A 21,825-nucleotide genomic window follows, 5' to 3' on the forward strand; every position below is an offset into this window, starting at 1 on the left:
GTTAATTTTGGCATTAAACTTTTACTTTTCAATCCATCATATCTCGAAAAATTGAAGACATGGATTTTTTTTAACATTTTTCCGGTGATCTATGGCATTGTCCGATAATACAGTATCACGGTGGTGCGCGACTTTCCGGACATCTGTATATGTATTCAGTGTGTTGTATTTATTTACTTTAAGTTTGTTGACAATAGAACTTCATAAAGACGACATGTTCATTGTAAGGTAACACTATTTTAAAGAACTACATTTTCATATTTGGATTCAAATTAGAGACAAGGTTTACTTTTTTTGTTTGTTTAGTGGGAACAATGAAAAATTTGTTTAAACATACATTTTTTTCTTTTCATTGCAGACTTCTTAATGTAATATAAAAAAAAACACAAATCTATTACATGTCACCACTAATTCGCACAAAACTGGCCGGAAACCAGTGTTGTTTATAAGAAAATTCGTTCAAATTGAAAATCAAATTTTAACTGAATGTGCTAAATTTCACCTCAAAATTCAGATTTATAATTTATTTGAGATTTAAAATGGACTTTTTTGATAAAGAATTAGGTACATTTTTGTTTAAATTACAGTAGAAGCTCGATAACATGAACTTGCTGTCATATGAACGATGCGATAGTGTGAACTTGGCAATTTTTATATTGAACGCCGTATAAACAGTGAAAGCACTCGCTTAAGTGAACATGAGGAAAATTTAAATATTGCATTGAAGTGGGCCCAACAAAATCAAATAGAAGTGAACCATATTTTAAGCCTACAGTTTATGCACGAAAAGACTGTTTTAACTATTATAAATAAAAAAAAAGTTCAGCCAAAAATAACGTCGTTCTTTGTAAATTTGTAAAACTTTAATAAATGTAACCGCGAATATTTTGTCATCTAAGCGGCTACATGCGCAATCCCAATTTTTACAAAAACTGTTTTTTTGCCAGTGTCAGTAACTTTTTTCAATTATTATTTGGTATCAAGTTTTAGCTTAAGATTGGACCTAGTCAGTAATACAAAAGATAATCCCCACCAGTAAGATTTTCGCAAAAAAAACATTTGAGAAAAAGTAGTAATAACATATTTTCACAATTGAAATTGAGCATGTTGCCGCTTAGACGACGATTTACACAATAAATGGTTTATTTTTCGTGTTTAAATTTTTTCTACTACAAAAAAGACACTCTCGATAGGGTGAACATTTTCGATATTATGAACAGTCCTTGTTTTTTTGTGTTCACATTATCGAGCTTCTACTGTATTACGATATTATCGACATTTCCTTTTCCATTAAACGAATATTGTGCGTTATGTAAGTAAAGTGGGAATAGTAATAAATAATAACAACTTAAATTAATAGTTTCTAAATCTGATTGTCTGATTATATAAATTTCTTCAATTAACGGTAAATATCACTGAAAAACTATAAACAAAAACAACAAATATGGAAAGTATTTCCCATTAAATAAGTGAACATTTGTATTGAATAATTTTCTCACACTTTTCGCTTAAAGTTTTTGCAACATAATAATACTCTTTCTCTGATCTCCAAATGGTAAGTATATAATAGTGGTTTTGAAATGTTTGTTGTTACAGATTAGAACGCACGTTTGTCTTACATAACCTCTATTAGAAGTTATTAGAAGTCTCGATCTATGAGGACCAAAGAAAATGACGAGTTATTTAATTTTTGTAAAAATATTAAAACGATTTTTACTTCAATTTTTCTATTTTTTAGGACTTTTAAAACAGTAGAAAAGTATATTTTTCAAAAATTATTAATTTCTTTTCACGTTCATTCTACATTTATTCTAGAGGTAGGTATCTCAGAACACTCACACTTCCTTTAGCGGGAAATTGTTCATCAAAATCTAAGTTGATTTTCGTATTGCACAATGTTCAGGCCCTTACAGTTTTAGAGCTATAAGCACTTTAAGTTGGCCAATCACAGACCATAAATCGATAGATAGCATTCTGTTGCTATGTTGTAGTTTATCCGGTGAGAGATTGGGATATTTCGACAGTTGACATATAGGTTGGAAGCAAATTATGCTACAAAATACACTAAAAACACTAAATTCCTACGCGAAATGGGTTGACAGGGTTGTCAGTAACTGGGGTTATTTTGTTATTTTAAATTTCGCGCGTTTGGTACACTTTTTATCGCGTAGATTTAGTGACTTTTTTGTCATTCAATCTCTCACCGTACAAACTATATTATAGTATATGCGAATATTTTTCCTTAAATTGCACGATGAAGCGCTGTGAATAGTTAGTTTTAATGCTTGCATACTATCGTGTGATCATTATTGTTTGTAATCGAGTCATCCATGAAAATTAATCCGTATGTCTATCGACAATTTATACTAGCGATCTGAAATTGAACTTTGGCAACCGAAACTGTGAAAATAGGTAAATCTAGCTGCAAAAGGGGATCGAAAGAAATTCTGGAAGGTGTTAGACACAGAATGGAAGAACACCTTCAACGTTGATTCGCTATTTGCGTACTTTTGGCATTGCAGTTGACAACCATTTGACAGCTGTCAGTACGAATCTATCAAAGACACATCGACAAATTAATTTGCAAGGCTGACTTGATTACAAACAATATTGATCACACGATATAAATTGACTAGAAGCTGAGGAATATTCTAGGCTGCACAATGAAGTCGAAAAATGCAGAAAATATGATCCTTCTTTATATTAAATTCTTAGCATATCATTGGTTCAATTCTAGCTTATAAAAAAAAGAATAACACAAAAAGATATACAGTGATTTGAATAATTTTAAGTAACTTGAAATTTTTAATTGCGTTAATTTTCTGTGGGCTTTGGACAACCTTGACATTAATAATAAATTATTTATAATCCTTTATCGTCCAGTTTATAAGTTGTTTTTAGTAGGAATAGGTATTCAAATGTAACCCATTGATGAAATGGTTAATTTAATATTTAGAATAATTGTGCAATTTATTAGTAAGTTAAAAAAGGATGGCCTAGAACTCGCGCCCCAGAGAGAAAGGGCAACAATTCTGAACCAAAATTTTGAAACAAAAATTTTTTAGCTCAAAAATAATCAAGTTAAGACGAAAAAACGGTAGCTAATCTCGAAGCTGAACAGAATTTGAAAATTGGTAACTATGGACACACATGTAGAACAGAAACGTGGTACTTTTTGTCGAGGAATTAAATTGCAGCAAAGCCACTTTTCGTCCAAATAACAAATACTACTTTTTCTCCAAACGTTAAATTCAATTCCACGACCGACAATGAGTGAACGCAAATTGAACTATAATCATGGTTGGCTATGCATGTAGTTGACGTTGTAAAAAATATTGGTTTCAAAGAGTTTCAAAGTTAAGATCGTGGAAGTGCCATACATGTAAGTCTCAAATAGTAACCGTCACAAAAAGTACTTTTTCTGCCTTGGCAGCAAACGTGTTTCCATGTCAACAAACGCTTTTCATTACTTGTAACAAAATTGCCTACTTTACTGTCTTAAAACGACTAAAAAATAGAAACATTTTGTGACGTTTGGAGAAAAATTGAGTTTTTTGTATTTTATTTTATATTTTCATTAAAATAAATCATAATTTGACAATTCCGTATGACTTAAATTATAACAAAGCTCTTTTATACCACAGCTCATTACTATCGGTCCACCCATTAAAAAGTTAAGTTGGCCACTTTGACAACGTGTTACTCTCAAAAATCGCTTTAATTCAATTTTCCCCTAATTTTCTCCCTAAAGAATTGAAAGCCTGATTTACACCCAAGAATTTTTAAAAATTTACACAGGAGAGTAAACTGATCGCAATGAGCTGCACTTTACCACAAAATTGGTAAGACAGGAAAAAAGTAAAGTAATGTTCTGTTGTTAAAAATCGATGTCGTAATGAAATAGTTGGTATTTTCTAAATCAGGTATGCGTAGTTTATCAGAAACAAAACCAAAATTCAGAGGGACAACTTTTTAAATTTTTGTAAGATTGTTTTATAGAGAATTGGCAGATTTTGAATATTTATCTTTAAAATTAAAGACAATTTTGGGAGTGTTGCTGGATCAAAGTTCTTTATTCTTTGGCTAGACCCTGTAAGTCCGACCCTGTTCTTCTTTCATTTCAATTGATGACGTCATGTCAAACAAAGATAGAAACGTCAACAACATAACCTCATCGTGAAAAAATGAGTTTTCCTAAACCTTACTAAAATTCTTCATTGTCCACAATGGATGACAGTAAGGGGACTCCAGAAAGTGACTTCAGCATTGAATGTTTCCAAAATTACACAGCCCCTGAAGTTTTCATTCAAGGCTTGGCAGGAATTGTTGACCAACAAGATGTTGAAACAATGATCAGAGCCCAAAAACAAATGTAATCAAATCGATTTCAACTATCATACATTAATACAATTTTTGCTTTAGGTTGCAAAGATTTGAGAAAACCAATGAAATGTTGACCAACTGTAACGCACTAAGTGCAAATCGTTTAAAAACTATTGGACCTGAATTTAAAAAACATACGCAGTTGTTGGTAGAAATGAAGAAGGATTTGGATTATATTTTTAAGAAAATTCGTGCCATTAAAACAAAGTTGTCTACACATTACCCTGACGCATTTTCTGAAGCTGTTCGAAGTAGCCTTGCTGAGGAGTGTGAAGAAGATGATGACTTAAATGAAACTGCTACCAATAAAAAAGACAACCGCAGAAGCCTTCATTTGAAAAACTCCGCCAGTGAGAATGTTGAAGTAGAAAGGAGAGCCTCTCAATAATTAAGTTTTATTAAAATCAATAGATATGTTACAAACCTAAAAAGCATATTTGTCTGTGTACATTTGGGCATTTTTCACAAATTCTGAGTGTAGATTTTTGTATTCTTCAGCAATGTCAACCATAAGAGGATCATCAGGATTTGGGTTTTCTAACAGCATTCTCACTGCTATGAGTAAACCTTCTAGACCTATTGTAGGCCTCCAACAACCTTTTGGCGGGAGTTTGGTCAAATCTAAACAAATTCTTCCATTATCGTCAATATTGGGATGGTACACTTTTGTGACAAATTTAAGTGTGGGTGGAGTAAATGGGTATTTTTCAGAGATTAAGATTTGTAGTTTGAACACTCCATTTTTGTATGGACTGTTCTCTGGGCCCACAATTTGGGCTTCTAGAACATTTAGTTTGTCATCTTTAGCTGAAACACTGATGCCAGCAGGAGGAGCGTTTGCTATTTTCGCCAGTTCGCGGGATAATCGCTGATGTTGCATTTTCTATAGTGTTTAATCTGAAAATAAAATAAAGTTCAAAAATAAACAAATTTGAAAATTTTGACGCGTCTATCTAACCTCACTTTTACTTTAGTTTTATTTTATATAATATAAGGCTTTTCCTCATTTGTAAACTCGTTAATTTAACGCACGGGCGATAGCCTTAATAAACTTACAACTAACCTGAGTAGAATCCTCTCACTTTTTGTATAATTGCATCCAAACCTTATGAAAAATTGAAAGTCATTAGGGTGTTTTGTTTTTCCCCTCTTTTTTCTAGTGACTTTTGTGTCTGTTTTGTCAGTGTTTCGTGATTGGTAAATTTGAACGTGATTTGACGTTTGGCATCCATCTGCATTGTAACGAATTTTCAACAAATCAATTAAAAGTAGATTTAAGATAACTTGTTCGTGGAACTCGTGAAAATGGCCCAAAATTTTAACCCTTTTGCTGAACAACTTCCAGAAAATGTCAAGCAAGCGGAGAGCTCAAAGAATGTGTCAAATGATAACCATGCAGTTACAAAAAGGTAAGAAAAAAACACGAATTTTCGTTAAACCGACGTTATCTCTAATCTTAGATTGCACAAAGAACTCATGACTTTAATGATGTCTGAAGACAAGAGCATTTCTGCTTTTCCTGAAGGCGACAACCTCTTCAAGTGGGTGGGCACAATTATCGGGCCCAAGGATACAGTTTATGAAAATTTGAAGTTCAAACTGAGTTTACAGTTTCCGAATTCGTATCCGTACACCGCCCCTGTAGTCAAATTTATCACGCCATGTTTCCACCCTAATGTAGACACTAGTGGGAACATCTGCTTAGATATTTTAAAGGAAAAGTGGTCAGCTTTGTATGATGTTAGGACGATTTTATTATCAATTCAAGCCCTGTTAGGCGAACCCAATACTAGCAGTCCTTTGAATACTACCGCTGCAGATAAGTGGAAGAAAAAGGAAGAATACAAGAAGCTTGTTTTAGAGACATACAAGGAAGTTTAAGTCACCTTTGATCTCAATATTAGCGAAATTTTTGTTTTGTAAGGCGTCATCATGTATTATAGACTGCATAAACATGTTTTGTGTTACTGTATAATTTTTTCATATTTTCATGTGTTATATCAATAAAAAAATTGCCATGTTAAATGTGTCTTTATTTACATAAATAAATATTTGGCTTAGCATTGATAAATTATATAAAAATTACGTGGTTATGACTAGGATTTTACAATAATTAAAACAAAGAATAAAATTATAGTTGTAACAGCCAACACAAGTATAGCACACATTTTTCGATTTTTTCGCTGATATGCATCAGCTTTTTGTAATTGTTTGAACCCTTCATACACCTGTATTTGTGTCTGCTCCACATTATAATCAATTCTGTCCAATACTGTGCCTTGATCTGCCACCATTTGACTTAAATCTTTAAAAATTTCATTTAAATCAACAATAGACTTGACAATCGCATTGACTTCTTGTTCTCGTTCTTGGGCAAACTTTGTGTTTTCTTCTTCTAATAACAATAGCTGCTGCTGACTCATCTGCTTTGAATTTATGAAATAATTGTCAATGTCGTCAACTTCTCTGTTGTACAGATCTTCATCTTCTAATTGGTTGTCAAAGTAGATTTTGGAGCGGTCTTCACGCGACTGGATTTGTCGCAAATAATTACTTTGTGTTGATCTAAACAAGGTGGATAATTCCTGCAAAGCACTTGCTAGAGAATGATAAACATTGATGGTCAGCCTTTGTTCTTTCATAGGTCCTAAAAACAATCGTTATACATTGTTCAAATAATTGAGCTTGCTACCTTCAGAGGAATGACTCTTAATAATTTGCACTAGCCTATGTGTTTCATTGAACATTCTGGTAATTTCATGGGTACAGTTTTCTATAGCAACTTCATCAGCAGAACTCTCATCAAAAGTAGGCCTATGTAAATGTCTGGAATGTAACATTTTCAATTCGTTAATCTTCACTTTCAGCTTTGGCAAGATCATTTGGGCCTTTTCAAGATAGTCTATCCATATTGGAGGCATACGATTTTCATTTCTATCACCTAAACCTTCTTCGACATCGTTGAGAGACACCAAGTGCATTCGTTCGGAATTATCCTAAATAAAGCTCGCATTATTTTACTGCAAAGCAAGAAACATACTAACCTGGTCTGGATAGATGTGACGACTGCGAACAGCATTGTTCCGCATCAACAAAAACACGTCAGTTAAACTTCTCGAAGCCATGTAGAAACCGCTTTCAGCAAAATATTCTCAAAATAAGAGATCACAACCAAAAAATTAGTTGTTTGGACATGGTGAAAACTTATCACATCTGTCAAACACAGCTGTCAGAGTCTGTCGGATTTCGGGTACTTTTAGGTTATGTTTACCTACTTCGTTTTTATAATGAAAGGTAGCTTCGTGTAATCGCAACAAGTATTGCATTGATGATAAAGATCATAGTGATATAAGACGGTAATAAACTTATAATTTATTTAACATTGCAAAAGAGTTGATCGTGTCCTGGTTTTAGTGGCGTTACGTTTGTAGTAAAATCCCTAGTAGTGAGAGAATTTTGACGTTTGATTTTTTAATTTTATTTAACTAGTCTTGGAGGCATCCAGCTATGGATCGAAGGCCTGATGATTCATAGATCAGTAGTTAAGAATGAAGTGTAAATTTCTACGAACTTTTGGTACAGTATAAACAAAGCAATATTTTTACAATGATAACCTATGTCAATGTTAGTTTTGCAGAACCAAATAGGACCCCCAACGCCAGTGTCATGTTGAATTCCTCCAAGACAACTCATATAATAGTGAATAATGACAGTAATTTATCAAACGAAGATGTTCTCTCCAACTGCTGACGTTGTGGATCGTCTACCTTCTGTAGACCGTGTGACCAACTGGGATATAGCTGGATTTATCATCTCTATAATAAGCCACATCGTGGACGTCCTGTTTGATTGTAACATAGCATACAGATATTACGATCATGAACAATATGCATATTTTTTCACCACATTGGCCTTCATTTTGATACCAGCCTTCATCAACACAGTCTTTAGCATTAGAATGTACATGTTGGATACTGAGAACAGTGATAGAAGTGCTACCTTGACAGACAAGTTCACCAAAAGGAGGTTATGCTGCTTTGCAGTCTTGATTTTCCAATTGGCGCCAGTTTTGAGATACTTTGATGCTTTACAATATGCAATCAAATCAAAGAAAGCTGAAAAGAACAAAGACCAAGAGAATCAAAGGAAATATTATGAATTGATGGTAAAAGAAGACTCAGATGTTGCTTTGTTGAGGGTATTGGAATGTTTTCTTGAAGCCGCTCCACAACAGATTCTTCAGTTGGCTATTATTTTCAGTACAAATAGCAATGATAAAAATAGTTTGAATCAGAGTGATACTTTTACTTGTAAGTCTGATAATCCAAAGTGATTTTAGTTTACATTTTTTTATATTTTCAGTGGTTCATCAGTTACTTTCTATTGGAAGTTCTTTTGTTAGTATGGCCTGGTCTATGGCCTCATATCAAAGATTACTACGTGTATCGCTCAAAAACAAAAATAACATTTCTTGGCCTGGTACTTTGGTTCATTTTATGTGGCATTTTCTAGTCACAGGTTCGTATATTTCATTATTTTTAGTTATATAAAAATGTGCGTACAAATTGTTTCCCGATAAAAGAATTATTCGCGGCGTTTAAGCCACTTTATAAGTCCCCCTGATAAGTGTATCATTCGGTCATAAAATCTCATCAATCAATAAATTGTCACTTTTTTTATTACAGTGCGCCTATCAATTTTATTTTAGTTTATAAAATTCTTAGATTATCATTTTTTCATACAGATAGTAGCACAAAAAATTAATCTATATCTCAATATTCCGCTGATGAGAATTGAAATGTGGGTATAAGTGATCATGAATTAAAATTGAGATTAAAATGCATAAATTAATGAGTTTTTGCAAATTGTTTGTGGTTGATTTTATTCGTGTAAACTATTTGTTCATAATGCTATTTTGTATTTGATTAAGTTATTAATAAGTGTTACTATTATGATCAAAGTAAATACTTCATGAATCCTTTTTAAAAATGTTATACCAATGCTTAAATACTTGAAATGTGTCGGTTCAATTTTTCATTAAACTTACATGACAGTAATCATTGTAAATATTAACCAATAGATAAGGATTTAAAAAGAACATAAATAGTACAGGTTTGGATTCATGTTAGCAAGTTACAGGGCTCAATTTTGAGTGTTTTGATTTCATGCTACATCCAGTCACAATTGTTTCTGGATAGGTTGGGTCTTCTTTATCTTATTGGATATATTGATCAGTTTTTCAACCCACACGGACCTAAGTTTGCGAGGGACTTAACTAATTTTAAAATGCTCGCTAATTAACGTGACACTTTTTTACATTTAAATTTAAAAATCAACTAATATTTGCAAATTTATAATTTTATACTAATATTCCATCCATTAAAATGCTTTTAAAAAAAGAAACTTCCCACATTTATTGACCGAATTTCATTTTCGTAATTTTCCACCACGTCACAACATTCCTGTGACGTCGTCAAAATAAAAATTTTGTATAACTGAATTCTTATCACAACCAATCTATGAATTTATTACCATTCAAGTAAACATTTGCATTAGTTATTTATACTGTATTTACCTCTTTTTTAGTGTCCAGGATCTTGTGCATTAGTGTGATCGCCTCAAAACATCTGGTGCCAACAATCCTCGTAATTCTGCTCCATTGGTTTGTCATGACGTTGTGGCTTTCGTGTACAATTCAAAAAAACAACTTTTGCAAACATAACAAAATTTATGATATGTTTTTTTACTCGATTTTTGGAACAGTTTACATCTTCACACCCGTCACTTTAGTGGAAGGACCGACATTTCTAAAGTACCTGTTTTTCTATGCAGTGCTATTTATCGAAAATACGATAGCTAACGTTGTTTGGTATTGTAATGCAGATCCGACGTTACAAGAGCAGATTTACTACAAACCTATTGTTTACTTAAATGTGATCCCATTTTTCGCCGGGTTAATATTTATGTTATTATATTACAAAGTCTTCCATCCAAGTACAGGGTATCATAGGACACAAGCTGTACTACCTAGTTAATGTTAGTTTAATTTTAGTTTAATTTGAAATGGCTGAGTAGATTTGTGATTGATCTCTAGAAAGCGTACTGATTAGCGTTTTGATTTTTTAGTGTATTAATTAACAATGTGATGATTAATTTATTATTATACTCGTTCATAATTATTGTAGATCTGATGTGTGGCGTTTTGTAGTTAGTTAGGGTTGTCCAAAGTTTTGTTTGGAATATTTTTAACAGTTTGTTCATTGGTTGTCAGTGCAATACTCTACAGTTCATCTTGAGATTTTTAAAGACATTAGAAACAAAAAATGTGCCTCCATGACGTCTCAGAATTGTACTATACTTTTTTTGTAAAACCAGTGCCTTAATTTATAATAATTTATTTACAAAAACGTTTTTTATTTATCATTATTTACATAAAATCTAATAAATAGGTCCATCGTCCAAATTATCGTCTTCGTCTTCATAGCCTTCACCATTATCAAAATAGTTGTTGGCATAATCAGTACCATCATCCATTTCTTCATCATGTTCTTCTTCAATGATTTCTTCCTCTTCGTCCACGTCTTCGTCTTCTTCCTTAACGACTTTATCATTATCACTCGCTTCTAGTTTCTCAAGTTGATTGAGTCTGTGTTGAACATCAACATTTTTATTTGATTTTGCTTTATTTAGACGATGAGCTAAGATTTTTGGTCGGAGTTCTGAAGGAAAGAGGGTCCAGTCGTATTTTTCCTTAACACTTGGGAGTTGGGCGACTAATTTATCTATTTCTTGCTCAGGTTGTTTGTTTTTATCAAAAGGCATTTTTAAGTATGAGGGGGATAGTTGCATGTGATCTATTAAATCTTGTTTTAAAATTAAAAGATAATCAGTTTCCACAGACGGCTAAAAGAGATGGTTTATGGTACTTGAAGGTATAAAAATGAAGGCTTACAGTCAAAGCCACGGGCTTGCGATCCAATGCAGGATACAAAGGCGGTGGTTGAGTAACTGGACCTGGCAGGAGTTCATTACTGACTCCCAAAGCATTTAGTTGTTCTTTATTGAATGACTTAGAAATACCACCACGACCACCACGACCTCCTCGCCCACGTCCACCCATTGCTATTTTGCGACTTCTAGTTTCTTTAAATCCTCAGTGATTTTCTTTACTTCATTCTGTTCCTCTGCAAAGGTTTCCTACAATATTAAGTTAACACAATTTAATAATCTGCTTACTTCATTTACCTGATCGTAAATTACTTTAACTATTAAGGAACAACTGGGACAAGTTGCAATTTCTTCACCAGCTAACAGTTCGTCCTGAAATTTTCATTAGACTTTGAAATGAGGTTATGTTAGGTTTACTTTTGATATCTGGAATCTATCGCCGCAAGGACATGGGTAATAATAAATTTCTTCTTCTTCGTCGTACTCGAAATCTTCGATTTCTACTTCGTCGTGAAACACACTCATAACGTGTGAATCTTCAAAATTTCACATTTCACGTGGGGAGTTAGGTTATGTTTGACGTTGACATTTCATTTTTATTTCGATGTGAAATATTTTAATTTAAACTGATCAAAAATGAATGAAAACGGAAAAGGTATTTGTGATAAAATTAAAATAATAAAAAATAAAAACTAATCATTTACAACGAAAAAAAAATCCTCCCCGGCGGGGAATCGAACCCCGGTCTCCCGCGTGACAGGCGGGGATACTTACCACTATACTACCGAGGATTGTTGATAAAATTTTGATCTATCCGGTACAAATAGTTCAATTCCCAACAAATTTAATATACTTTAGATATTAGATTATTATTTATATATCAATAAAATCTTCATCTGTACTAAACAATCAATTTTTTAATGCACAAAACAAAAAAAAAGACCAATTGCCATTAATCCAGCATATTCAAGTGTATAGTTTAGACATCTCTTGGTAGATGACTCTTGCGGTGTTACTGACGAACACTTATCGTCCGAGACGTGAATATAGACAACTCGAGACGCTTGTAGAATCAAGATCATACTTCACAGGATCATTTCTGTAGTATATCTTCACATACTCCAAACTCAAATTTGGAGTTGACGCAACCACGATGAGGAGAGACGACTCCGAGTTCTGAGCGTGAGGCAGATTTGCGTAGTGCATTTTGCATTTGCAAGTCATCGATGATCGCGTCTTGCACTCTCGAGTGCAAGTGTGGACTTGGAGTGGTCTGAGTGGCTGCACTTTTTAAATAAACAAAACATAAGCATTCATCATCATTATTAAAAATTAATGTTGATTTTAACTGTACTTTATTTAACTGTGAATCAATCAATTCTTGTATGTTATTGTACAGGGTAATTCTTATTAATACTATTAATCAAGGGGTGCGTTGACATCTTTTAGACATGTGTTTTCTTACACCATACGATTTTGCTCAAGTTAGAAAAAAACTGCGTGCTTTGCACCGGTGAACGTTATTTTGTTATTTGTCACCAAGCATAACAATGAGACTCAGACAAGCTCATAAAAAGTGTTTTTCTCCAAATTTCACAAAAAGTCATTATTTTTTAATCGTTTTTAGACAGTAAAATAGGCAATTTTGTTATAAGTAATGAAAGGCGCTCGTTGACATAGAAACACTTTTACTGCCTAGGCAGAAAAAGTACTTTGTGTGAGGGGTACTATTTGAGACTTTTACATTTTGCACTGCACTTGCTCGATCTTAACTTTGAAACTCTTTGAAACCGATATTTTTCACACTAATAAATGTCATCAATGACAAGTACTTGGTTAGCCATCCATGTTTATAATTCAATTTGCGTTCACTCATTGGCGGTCATGGAACTGAATTTAACGTTTGGAGAAAAAGTAGTATTTGTTATTTGTTATTTTGTGGTTGTGCTACGTTTCGCTTTGCTACTGCAATTTAATTGCTCAACAAAAAGTACCACTTTATTGCTGTATAACAAAATCTACTATTATGTATCTTGTAACAACCACAATCCGCACATCTATAACACTTATACCATATATAACATCTGATTATACATCTATAACACCTGATTTGACAGATGACAGATCAGTGACAGCGAAGTTGAAGCCCAATGGCGTATCATGTGGTAATATTTCGCGGTAAAAGAAATTGATTTTAGATGTCCAAAATGTGCTTTGGTTAGACTAGATTTGCATCATTTCAGTTCGCATTACTGGTGCATAACAAGAACAAGTCGTTCATTGTTCAATATTGCCGAAAAATAATTAATTAATACACGCACCCTAACCCCTGTCAATTCTACGCTTATGTGTAACACATTCAACTAGTAGCGAATTGCACTACGCCCTAACGTCAAAATTTGCAAAGCCGTCTATGATTAATATTAATAAGAATCACTCTATATTATTAATTTTTTTTATATTTATATGCGTATTGTCCGATTTAGATTTATTTTAAAATAAAACAAACTCGGGGCTTATATACTTCTTTTCAATTCATAGCGAGGCCCCCATTTTAATGTCAACTAGTATACATGGGTGACCAGTATATTGTATTATGTTAGTAAAATGCTTGAAAGTTGGTACTAATTGGGATGTTTTGAAGAAGAGGGGGATATCGTGTCATACGTCAATTTGTCAAAACACATTTGTTTACACTAACCTACAAACTTAAATTTTTAAATTTTTCTGGCTCTTAAAAAGTGCACTGTAAGTTGAAAGTATGTATTAAAACACTAAAAAGTAAGATACCGGCCATTTCTTTAACTGGACCGATGCGTGAGCTGATATTGAAGACTTCGCAATGATAGGTTACGTCCAGTACAAAGAAGTGCCCCTAACTTATACAAAGGCAATTTGGGGCAAGATTATATCAAAATATATCAAAATTCTTCAATCCTTTAATTGAGTAAGCATTCCTGTTTCAAAGAGTCAGCGAGATTTTATTACTTCACTGTTAATAACCAACAAAGAAACCACTTATTTAAAAACCATCTCAATTTGTAAGACAATAACTTCATATTTTCGGAAGAATTCAACAGTTTTTGATATTATTCCAACGCGAAATGTAAATGTCTCATCAATGTTTACAATTATGACGTTCCTGTCAAAATGCTGTGTCATACATGTCGGCAACTTTTGGTGTTTAAAAATGTCCCTATAAAGTACATTCCTCGACACAGTTTTTGGGTACAGTCCCAAATTTCAGTCCAGGTTCGACCTTTGGACCTCGCTAAGAACTGAAATCTAGTATATATGGTGTGATCAATATTGTCTATAATCGAGTCAACCTTGCAAATTAATTTGTCGATATGTCTTTGATTCGTACTGACAGCTGTCATGGTTGTCAACTGCAATGCCAAAAGTGGGCAAATAGCAAATCAACGTTGAAGGTGTTCTTCCATTCTGTGTCTTTTGTCGCTAGATTTACCTATTTTCACAGTTTCGGTTGCCAAAGTTCAATGTCGGACTGCTAGTATGAATTGCCGATAGACATACGGATTAATTTTCATGGATGCCTCGATTACAAACAATAATCATCCCACGATAGTTTTGGCGAAGAAACAAAGAGGTCGAACTACAGATTTTTCTGTAATTTGTTAAGTCAACTGATGAAGTTTTTAGGTTTTTAGGTTTCATTTTTCGAGTTGAAATGGAATGCCTTCGCTTTTATTATCGAGGCATTGGTCGGACGTAGGATGGGGGCGCATCTGATTTTGACAAGTCAGCCGCTCGTTAATCATGTTTAATTTCAGCCGTTGATTTTATGTTTAGAACAGGCCAAAAGTCAAACGTTCTGTTAAAATATAACCAACTAGTTTCCAGAATGCATCATCATTTGGTGCTTTATTAATTGAAATTCGATATTGACTTTATACGCAACTGCACGAACAAAATTATCCGTTTTAAAAGTTTCTGTAAATATTAAATGTGTGCCTTGTAATATTTAAATGATTATTGATTTTGGATGTTAAGTACACACATAAACTAATCTAGATAAATATGCTGTTGTGTTGGAGGAATTAATTTCAAAAATATTTCTGTATGAAACGTGAAATTTAACGATAATGAGTGACTGATGCAAAGTGTATTAAGTGGTAGCTACAATTTAAATTAAATTTATATAATTTGTTATCATTTAAATGTATATCGGGTGATTAATATTGAATCTACCTAATCGCGTCAACACTGGAAATGAATTTGCAGATTTCTGAAATATCAGCTGTAAAATAATTGGGCAGTATGTAGTATTTTTGGAAATTGAATAGTTTGAAAGTTATGGGGGGACGGTAATTTGTTCACTGCCCTCAGACCGCAATCGGCAGTTTGACAGTTAAAAATATCTCAATAGTATTTAGCTTGTGAAATACTTTGAGCATTTGAGATAAAAACGTTTTCTTAATTTGTTGTTGTATAACAGAGCTATTTCCGCATACGTTTTGAGTGCGTTAACAGACAGTTTCCGCATCGGGTGCGTTAATAGCTTCATTACCATAGCAAAAGTCAGAACATTTTGTAAAGAAACTGGATTAACAGCATAAAAACTCGTTTTGTAACACGTCTTTTATAAACTCGTTTTTAATATACAACTGTACAACGAGGTAAGAAAATCGAAAAGATCATTATTTCTTTAGGAATTTGGTTGAAATTTGTATGTCTAGTTAGTCGAAAATAGAATAGTTTAAATGATGTAAATTAAAAAAATATAATCAACGAATTTACAACAATTCATTTGGTGTTTAACATTTTTGAAGTAGTATCAAAATATTCTAAAATATGCAAAACTTACATGAGTCTTTTAAATTTATAATTCAACTCATCAAGTCATCATTTGGGTAACGTATTTTTATTAGATCTATTTTTGAATTGTGGTCTGTGGTGTTAAAATTTTCAGCGCCAACAAGTCTTTCGTTTATCTCTCCGATACGAAGAGAAGTGATAAACGCCCCAGAAACAGTTTTGTTTAAAATCGATTGCCTAAACAAGATTAATTACGACAGTCTTCGAAGGGGGTAGGAGCGCGAAACGTAACCCCATCTGTCAATCACCATCTTTAGCATCGAACAAAGTAACAATTCTCCGCACCGCAAAGTGATGGTCAGAACTACCATATAACCCCCTACAATTCACTCCACTAACTAATTATGTTTTAATTTGACGCCGATCATTTGTATTCAGCCGCCTACTGTATTACTGGTTGCCGTAATACCTGCAAATAGAAATTCTTAACAAAGTACGATTTTGAACATTTCCAGTTTATTAAGCCCAGTAAAAATGCCTTGGCCCGATTCGTTTTTAATTTGTCGTCTTGAATGAGGGATGGAACTGATTTAATTCGTATAAAAGAAAAAAAGGTCTTGTAATCGGATTGTGTCCAACCAACTTAACTGGGTTTGTGTGCTAATTGAAAAATAATTGTATTTCGGCTTTCGTTCTACGTTATTGTCAAGAATACTTTTATCAAAAATTTTCCTTTTAGAACACTGACTGGAGTGCGACTGTGGTTATTAAAATTGATTTCAATAATGCTGGTGTTAATGTATTCTATAGACTAAATCTCTTGTTACTAAGCTGATCGAACTAACCATCGACATTTATAATTTGTTAATAGTATGTTACTTTATTACACCACTTTCACTCATTATCAATTTCAATGGAAAAGCACTGACCTACGATCATATGGTGATGAGCACGATCCTGTAGAAAGTCTTCAAAGTCCAGAGTTTCCCTTTCGTTCATACGTCATTTTATAATCATGACGCACGAATGAAGAGATGTGATTTTTTCATGACATTTGTATGCAGGTAGTAGTATTGTTTACACCGGTCAGGTCATTAGATTAGTAATGTTTATTGTGTATTTCTAAAAGACCCAAGGTTAGATGCATAGAATCAATAGAAAAATTCCCATCAATAAGTGATTTCCAAAGATTTATGTTTTCTTTGTCAATATTTACGGGAGAGAATTCGTTGGTGGGAATTCCCTGTAAATTTTTCAGTGGCTCGTAATCGTTTATGAATAAGTGAAGAGTGTTCTTGTTCGAAGGCTAGGAAACAATTGTCTATGAGTTTAACGTGTCTTCCTTGGTCTATAAAATTTATTGTCTAGATGTGCGGATGAAATTTCGCCAAATATTACTCTACACCTCTTAAATTCACAATTTCAATAACATGCTAAGCACTAAAATGCTTAAAAAAAATAGAATTAGAAATGCGAATTATACAGGGTCTATCAGAACTGGCGGACCAAAATCATCCCATGGATAAATGATCTTCTGCAGATAAAGAGAAAATTGTTTAAAAAAATCCATTCTTGTTGGCTTTTAAAATAAGAACGGTTTTAATTGACCAATCGTGTTGTAGATGTAAAATTACCTTAAAACATATATTTTTTACCATAGAAACCTATTTAATTGTTGCAAAAAATAATTGACTGTTATGTCATAACAAAGTATTTCTGACAATTAGACAGTCATTCCAAACGTTGATTTGTGGTCTCATTGTATTTAATAATTAATTATGTTTACCCCGGAAGAATATTTTGATATGGTCTTGTTGTATGGAGAGTGTAATCGCAGTGCAACAGCTACTATCCAGCAATACGCACTTCGTTTTCCAAATAGGGAACAGCCTAGCCGAAATGTTATTTTAAAATTAGTACAGAGAGGAAGAGAATCTGGTAATTTAAAAGTATGCAGAAGGGAGGTTGGGGGTGCCCCAAGACTGCGAGAACCGTGGACAACGAGGAAGCGGTTATTGAGATTTTTGAAGAGGAACCTGAAACGAGCATTAGTATTGTGGCCAGAAATCTTGAAATGTCCACCTCTTCTGTTCAACGTATTCTTAAAGACGAACGAATGCACCCATTTCATTATACTAAAGTGCAATGTCTTACGCCGGAAGATTATCCTCTAAGAGTGGAGTTTTGTACTTGGCTTCTGCGGGAACATGAAGCAAATGAGAACTTCGTCAAAAGCATATTGTTTACAGACGAATCTTGCTTTCAAAAAGATGGATTTTTCAATCAAAGAAATTTTCATGTTTGGGGGCGAGATAATCCGCACTTCTTCAGGCAAAGTAATCCCCAGCAAAGATTTTCTGTCAATCTTTAGGCTGGAATTTTTGGGAACGCCATAGTAAATTGTTTTGAGAACAAGTTATACGCAATTATAAAACATCACATTCTTTCAGGTTGGCCCGTACGAATTTCCCGCCAGACTCAAAGGCCAAATTTATACAAATTTTTTAGTTGATGATTTGGACATGCCGCTAGACAATATTCCTCTACAAAGATTAAGAAATGTTGACATTAACAATATTTGGTTCCAACATGATGGATGCCCAGCACATTTTGCAAATGTAACTAGGAACCATTTAGATGTTAGATGTCCTAATGCATGGATAGGCCGCGGAGGCCCAAGACGTTGGCCCCCCAGGTCGCCAGACCTTACGCCCTTAGATTTTTTCCTTTGGGGACACGTCAAGAATTTGGTGTACCGAAATATGCCTGAAAATATTAACGTGTTAAGAAACCGCATTCAAGAAGCATTTGCTTCAATAACAGCTGAAATGGTCAGTAATGCTAGGGCAAGTCTACTGAGAAGAGCTGCTCTGTGCATTCAAGTGGAAGGAAGAAATTTTGAACATTTACTTTAAAAACTATTTACCTATTTTTTCAAATTTATACCGCTAATTCATTCATTTTTGTTATTTCTGTATTCATTTACTAATCTGTTTTTCGGATTCTGTTAATTTTAAAGTTTGAGTTTATTATTTCATTTTGTTGGTCTTAAAATAAACTTGTCAATTTTTATGAGAAGACGTCACCTAAAAAATTACGTCAGTGTAACAACAATGCAAAAATATTTAAGATGCATCCATAGTTACAAATAAAGCAGGAAAAGCTAATTTTCAGGTAACTTAACATCAGCAACACGATTGGTTAGTTTAAATTGTTCATTTTCTGATCACTATTAAAGATGGATTTTTTTAAACATTTTTCCAATTATTCCCAGAAGATTGTGAATACATGGTTTCATTTTGGTCCGCTAGTTCTGATAGACCCTGTATTCTAGCATTCTAACAATAGAGACCTATTTTTTCTCGATTTTTCAAATATTTTTATAAAACGTTTTTACTATGAGAAGACCAGTACAACTATCATATTTTCACTTGCATGTATATTATACCTACATACAACATTCAGTACTTTCAGGTAGTGAATAATCATAAATTGGCATTTCTCACATTGTTTAAACTCTCAATTTAAATTCAGATGGTGCTAATAATTGAAATCATTGAATGAAAATGCGCAGAAGCATGATTGGAATTTGAATTCTCTACTAGGTCTACCTGTTTATCTTTAAAATAATTGTAGATTAAAAACACTAGTTGACGAATTTTGAACTAAATTTGTACTAGAGTAGTGGAAAATCATTTTTAAAGTAGAATTAATTATGTACCTTATGGTCCTAAATTCGAAGCTCATTTTATTCCATCAGATCAGGAGGTTAAGAGGTACCTGTATTTTATATGTATTTTTATGGCAAAGTTAAAAAAACTATATTTTATAGCTAGACAAATAATTAAAAAAAAATATAAAGTCCGTTTTTTTTTTAAAAAAAAACACCACCAACACCGCAATTTTCCCCTGCATTACACCCGACAACGTTGCCTAGGGAGATTTTTGGTGAGAAAATATTTGTCAATTTTTTGGCATTTCTGAAAATTAGGCAGTGTTTCCGTTAAAAACGTGTTTCTTTTACAGCCTGTTGGATTGCAAATCAGGATTTAATAGACTCGGCACAGCCTGGAAGGCCGTTTTGTGTAATCAAATTGTCAATTAGGCAGCTAACCTATTTGATTTTATGACCAAAAAGTCACCATCGACGATGTTGCCGGTTGTAAAGTGGTGGGAGAGTGCGGTGTTGGTGGTTTTTTAATAAAAAAACGGACTTTACACCCCGTTTACCGAAACAAAATTAAATCCTTAATTTTGATCAAAGATTTTTACGAAACCAAATAACGTTATTGGGGTTTTTACATCTGAAAAACTAAAACTCGAGAAAATTGTATAAATTGACGCTTCAAAAATTATAAATGCTAGTTGGCCATAATCAGTAAACCATGTAAACAGTTTAGCAAAATTACCAACACTAGTATTGTTGCCAAATTTTTAACAGCACTAGGATTGTTAAATGTGCCTTTACACAATTTCCTGCTAAAGTGATACTGTTACTCTAACAATTTAGAATGAAACGAAATATTTAACATTATGTTAAAATGATATAAGTAATTTAATTAATTTAATTTCAATTATTGCATTAAACCCGCCTATACTTAGTTACTAACTATTGATCAGAATTAAAAATCAATTGTTCTAAAATTTACTTTTTTAGCAATGAAAGTGAATTATGTGAAAAAAATGAATTTTAAGAAATAAATTAGAATTTAAAAATTACATCTTCAATTAAAATTAATATTTGATCCATCATCCATCCATGTCAGCAATCAAACTTAATTAAATGCGTGATTAATTTAATCGCAATCAACTTATAGTGGAAATGAGGTCATTTTGCTTAAAAATACAAACATTGATTCAAAATTTCTTTCAATGGTCTTCAAATCATGTTGTGTAGTCGACTCAATCGGCATGAGTTTTCAAGTGAGTTGTAAATAAAATTTGGTTGTCTGACGCACCCTTGTACAAAAACTGACCGCTCAGATCTCAAGCAGACCAACCCAAAAGTTCTAGGGGTAAAATGTATTGTTGGGTGCATATTATATTCATACCATGGTGCATTATTTTTGGACGCAATTGTACTTGACGAAGAAGTTTTATTTTGTAAATTCTGTTCACTTTTTGCAAAATCATAAAACTTTATAATAGATCATTAAAAAGGTAATTAAATAAGCTTCCCTACGAACTGTAGAAGTTGCCGAGAAAGTTAGTTTTTGCCAAGATATTTGAGAAAAACTGATGAAAATTTAGAAAAATGAACGATTTTTAAAACTTTTTTGTGTAGAACTTTTAAATGGGTACATTAATTTTATTATAATGCATTATTATAAAGGTTGAGATCTCTACTTTTTAACGCGGCTTAACCACTTATCATTTAAAAGTTATGACAAAGAAGATGGTGTGATTTTTAGAAAAAAAAATAGCTTTCGAAGATTCTGTAAAAAGTTGATTGTCCACCAAAGTTTAGATTTGAAATAAAACTCGCGTTTCTAAAAGGTACAGATAGAAAATCATAGACAAAAATTAAGCATCAAATTTGAAGACGTTTTCGTATTAATCTAGATAATTTTTTCGCTCCAGATGAAATCTTCGTAAAATTGATGATATCTTCATCGGTTACTGATACTAGATAGATACTTATTGGAAGGTTTTTTTTTCAAAAATTTTTAGATGTGGTAAAAAAATTTGAAAAATTCTGAGATCTGTTTGTCATAG

The 21,825-nt window shown here is 32.9% G+C and overlaps 7 protein-coding genes and 2 non-coding genes across 11 annotated transcripts; 4 read left to right on the forward strand and 5 right to left on the reverse strand.

Moving 5' to 3' along the window:
- Positions 1–4,118: 4,118 nt before the first annotated feature.
- LOC148182241 (kxDL motif-containing protein CG10681) lies at positions 4,119–5,323 on the forward strand. The gene is made up of 2 exons (XM_088031172.1): positions 4,119–4,372; positions 4,423–5,323. Exons 1-2 carry the CDS (start codon positions 4,227–4,229, stop codon positions 4,769–4,771), a joined length of 495 nt encoding a protein of 164 aa, XP_087887298.1. The 5' UTR covers positions 4,119–4,226; the 3' UTR covers positions 4,772–5,323.
- Positions 4,762–5,540, reverse strand: LOC148182242 (ubiquitin-conjugating enzyme E2 T-like). 2 transcript variants are annotated; one of them, XM_088031185.1, is made up of 2 exons: positions 5,447–5,540; positions 4,762–5,280 (listed from the first exon to the last, which is right to left on the reverse strand). In XM_088031185.1, exon 2 carries the CDS (start codon positions 5,261–5,263, stop codon positions 4,808–4,810), a length of 456 nt encoding a protein of 151 aa, XP_087887311.1. In that variant the 5' UTR covers positions 5,264–5,280; positions 5,447–5,540; the 3' UTR covers positions 4,762–4,807. The 2 variants fall into 2 exon arrangements, with proteins under 2 accessions (XP_087887311.1, XP_087887318.1); XM_088031192.1 differs by lacking the exon at positions 5,447–5,540 and adding an exon at positions 5,342–5,435.
- Position 5,541: 1 nt separating this feature from the next.
- On the forward strand, positions 5,542–6,408 carry vih (ubiquitin conjugating enzyme vih). The gene is made up of 2 exons (XM_088031161.1): positions 5,542–5,792; positions 5,844–6,408. Exons 1-2 carry the CDS (start codon positions 5,689–5,691, stop codon positions 6,262–6,264), a joined length of 525 nt encoding a protein of 174 aa, XP_087887287.1. The 5' UTR covers positions 5,542–5,688; the 3' UTR covers positions 6,265–6,408.
- Positions 6,400–7,643, reverse strand: Syx16 (syntaxin 16). Its single transcript, XM_088031136.1, has 3 exons — positions 7,428–7,643; positions 7,076–7,379; positions 6,400–7,030 (listed from the first exon to the last, which is right to left on the reverse strand). The coding sequence occupies exons 1-3, from the start codon at positions 7,506–7,508 to the stop codon at positions 6,480–6,482; spliced, it is 936 nt and encodes a 311-aa protein (XP_087887262.1). The 5' UTR covers positions 7,509–7,643; the 3' UTR covers positions 6,400–6,479.
- Positions 7,644–7,648: 5 nt separating this feature from the next.
- On the forward strand, positions 7,649–10,790 carry LOC148182245 (XK-related protein 6-like). The gene is made up of 5 exons (XM_088031124.1): positions 7,649–7,739; positions 7,798–7,959; positions 8,013–8,693; positions 8,746–8,901; positions 9,970–10,790. The coding sequence occupies exons 3-5, from the start codon at positions 8,090–8,092 to the stop codon at positions 10,416–10,418; spliced, it is 1,209 nt and encodes a 402-aa protein (XP_087887250.1). The 5' UTR covers positions 7,649–7,739; positions 7,798–7,959; positions 8,013–8,089; the 3' UTR covers positions 10,419–10,790.
- Polr3G (RNA polymerase III subunit G) lies at positions 10,763–11,503 on the reverse strand. The gene is made up of 2 exons (XM_088031147.1): positions 11,336–11,503; positions 10,763–11,286 (listed from the first exon to the last, which is right to left on the reverse strand). Exons 1-2 carry the CDS (start codon positions 11,501–11,503, stop codon positions 10,822–10,824), a joined length of 633 nt encoding a protein of 210 aa, XP_087887273.1. The 3' UTR covers positions 10,763–10,821.
- Positions 11,482–12,116, reverse strand: Dph3 (Diphthamide biosynthesis 3). 2 transcript variants are annotated; one of them, XM_088031209.1, is made up of 3 exons: positions 11,749–12,116; positions 11,620–11,703; positions 11,482–11,567 (listed from the first exon to the last, which is right to left on the reverse strand). In XM_088031209.1, the coding sequence occupies exons 1-3, from the start codon at positions 11,854–11,856 to the stop codon at positions 11,550–11,552; spliced, it is 210 nt and encodes a 69-aa protein (XP_087887335.1). In that variant the 5' UTR covers positions 11,857–12,116; the 3' UTR covers positions 11,482–11,549. The 2 variants fall into 2 exon arrangements, with proteins under 2 accessions (XP_087887335.1, XP_087887328.1); XM_088031202.1 differs by having other exon boundaries at positions 11,490–11,580; positions 11,629–11,703; positions 11,749–12,017.
- TRNAD-GUC (transfer RNA aspartic acid (anticodon GUC)) lies at positions 12,051–12,122 on the reverse strand. The gene has a single exon. It is a non-coding gene; the product is annotated as a tRNA-Asp (tRNA).
- A 283-nt stretch (positions 12,123–12,405) lies between these two features.
- Positions 12,406–12,613, forward strand: LOC148182249 (small nucleolar RNA U3). Its single transcript, XR_015771753.1, has one exon. It is a non-coding gene; the product is annotated as a small nucleolar RNA U3 (small nucleolar RNA).
- Positions 12,614–21,825: the final 9,212 nt, after the last annotated feature.

This window comes from Gnatocerus cornutus, chromosome 1, assembly GCF_029298725.1.
Source record: "Gnatocerus cornutus isolate USDA-ARS CGAHR chromosome 1, icGnaCorn1.1, whole genome shotgun sequence".
NCBI lineage: Eukaryota > Metazoa > Arthropoda > Insecta > Coleoptera > Tenebrionidae > Gnatocerus > Gnatocerus cornutus.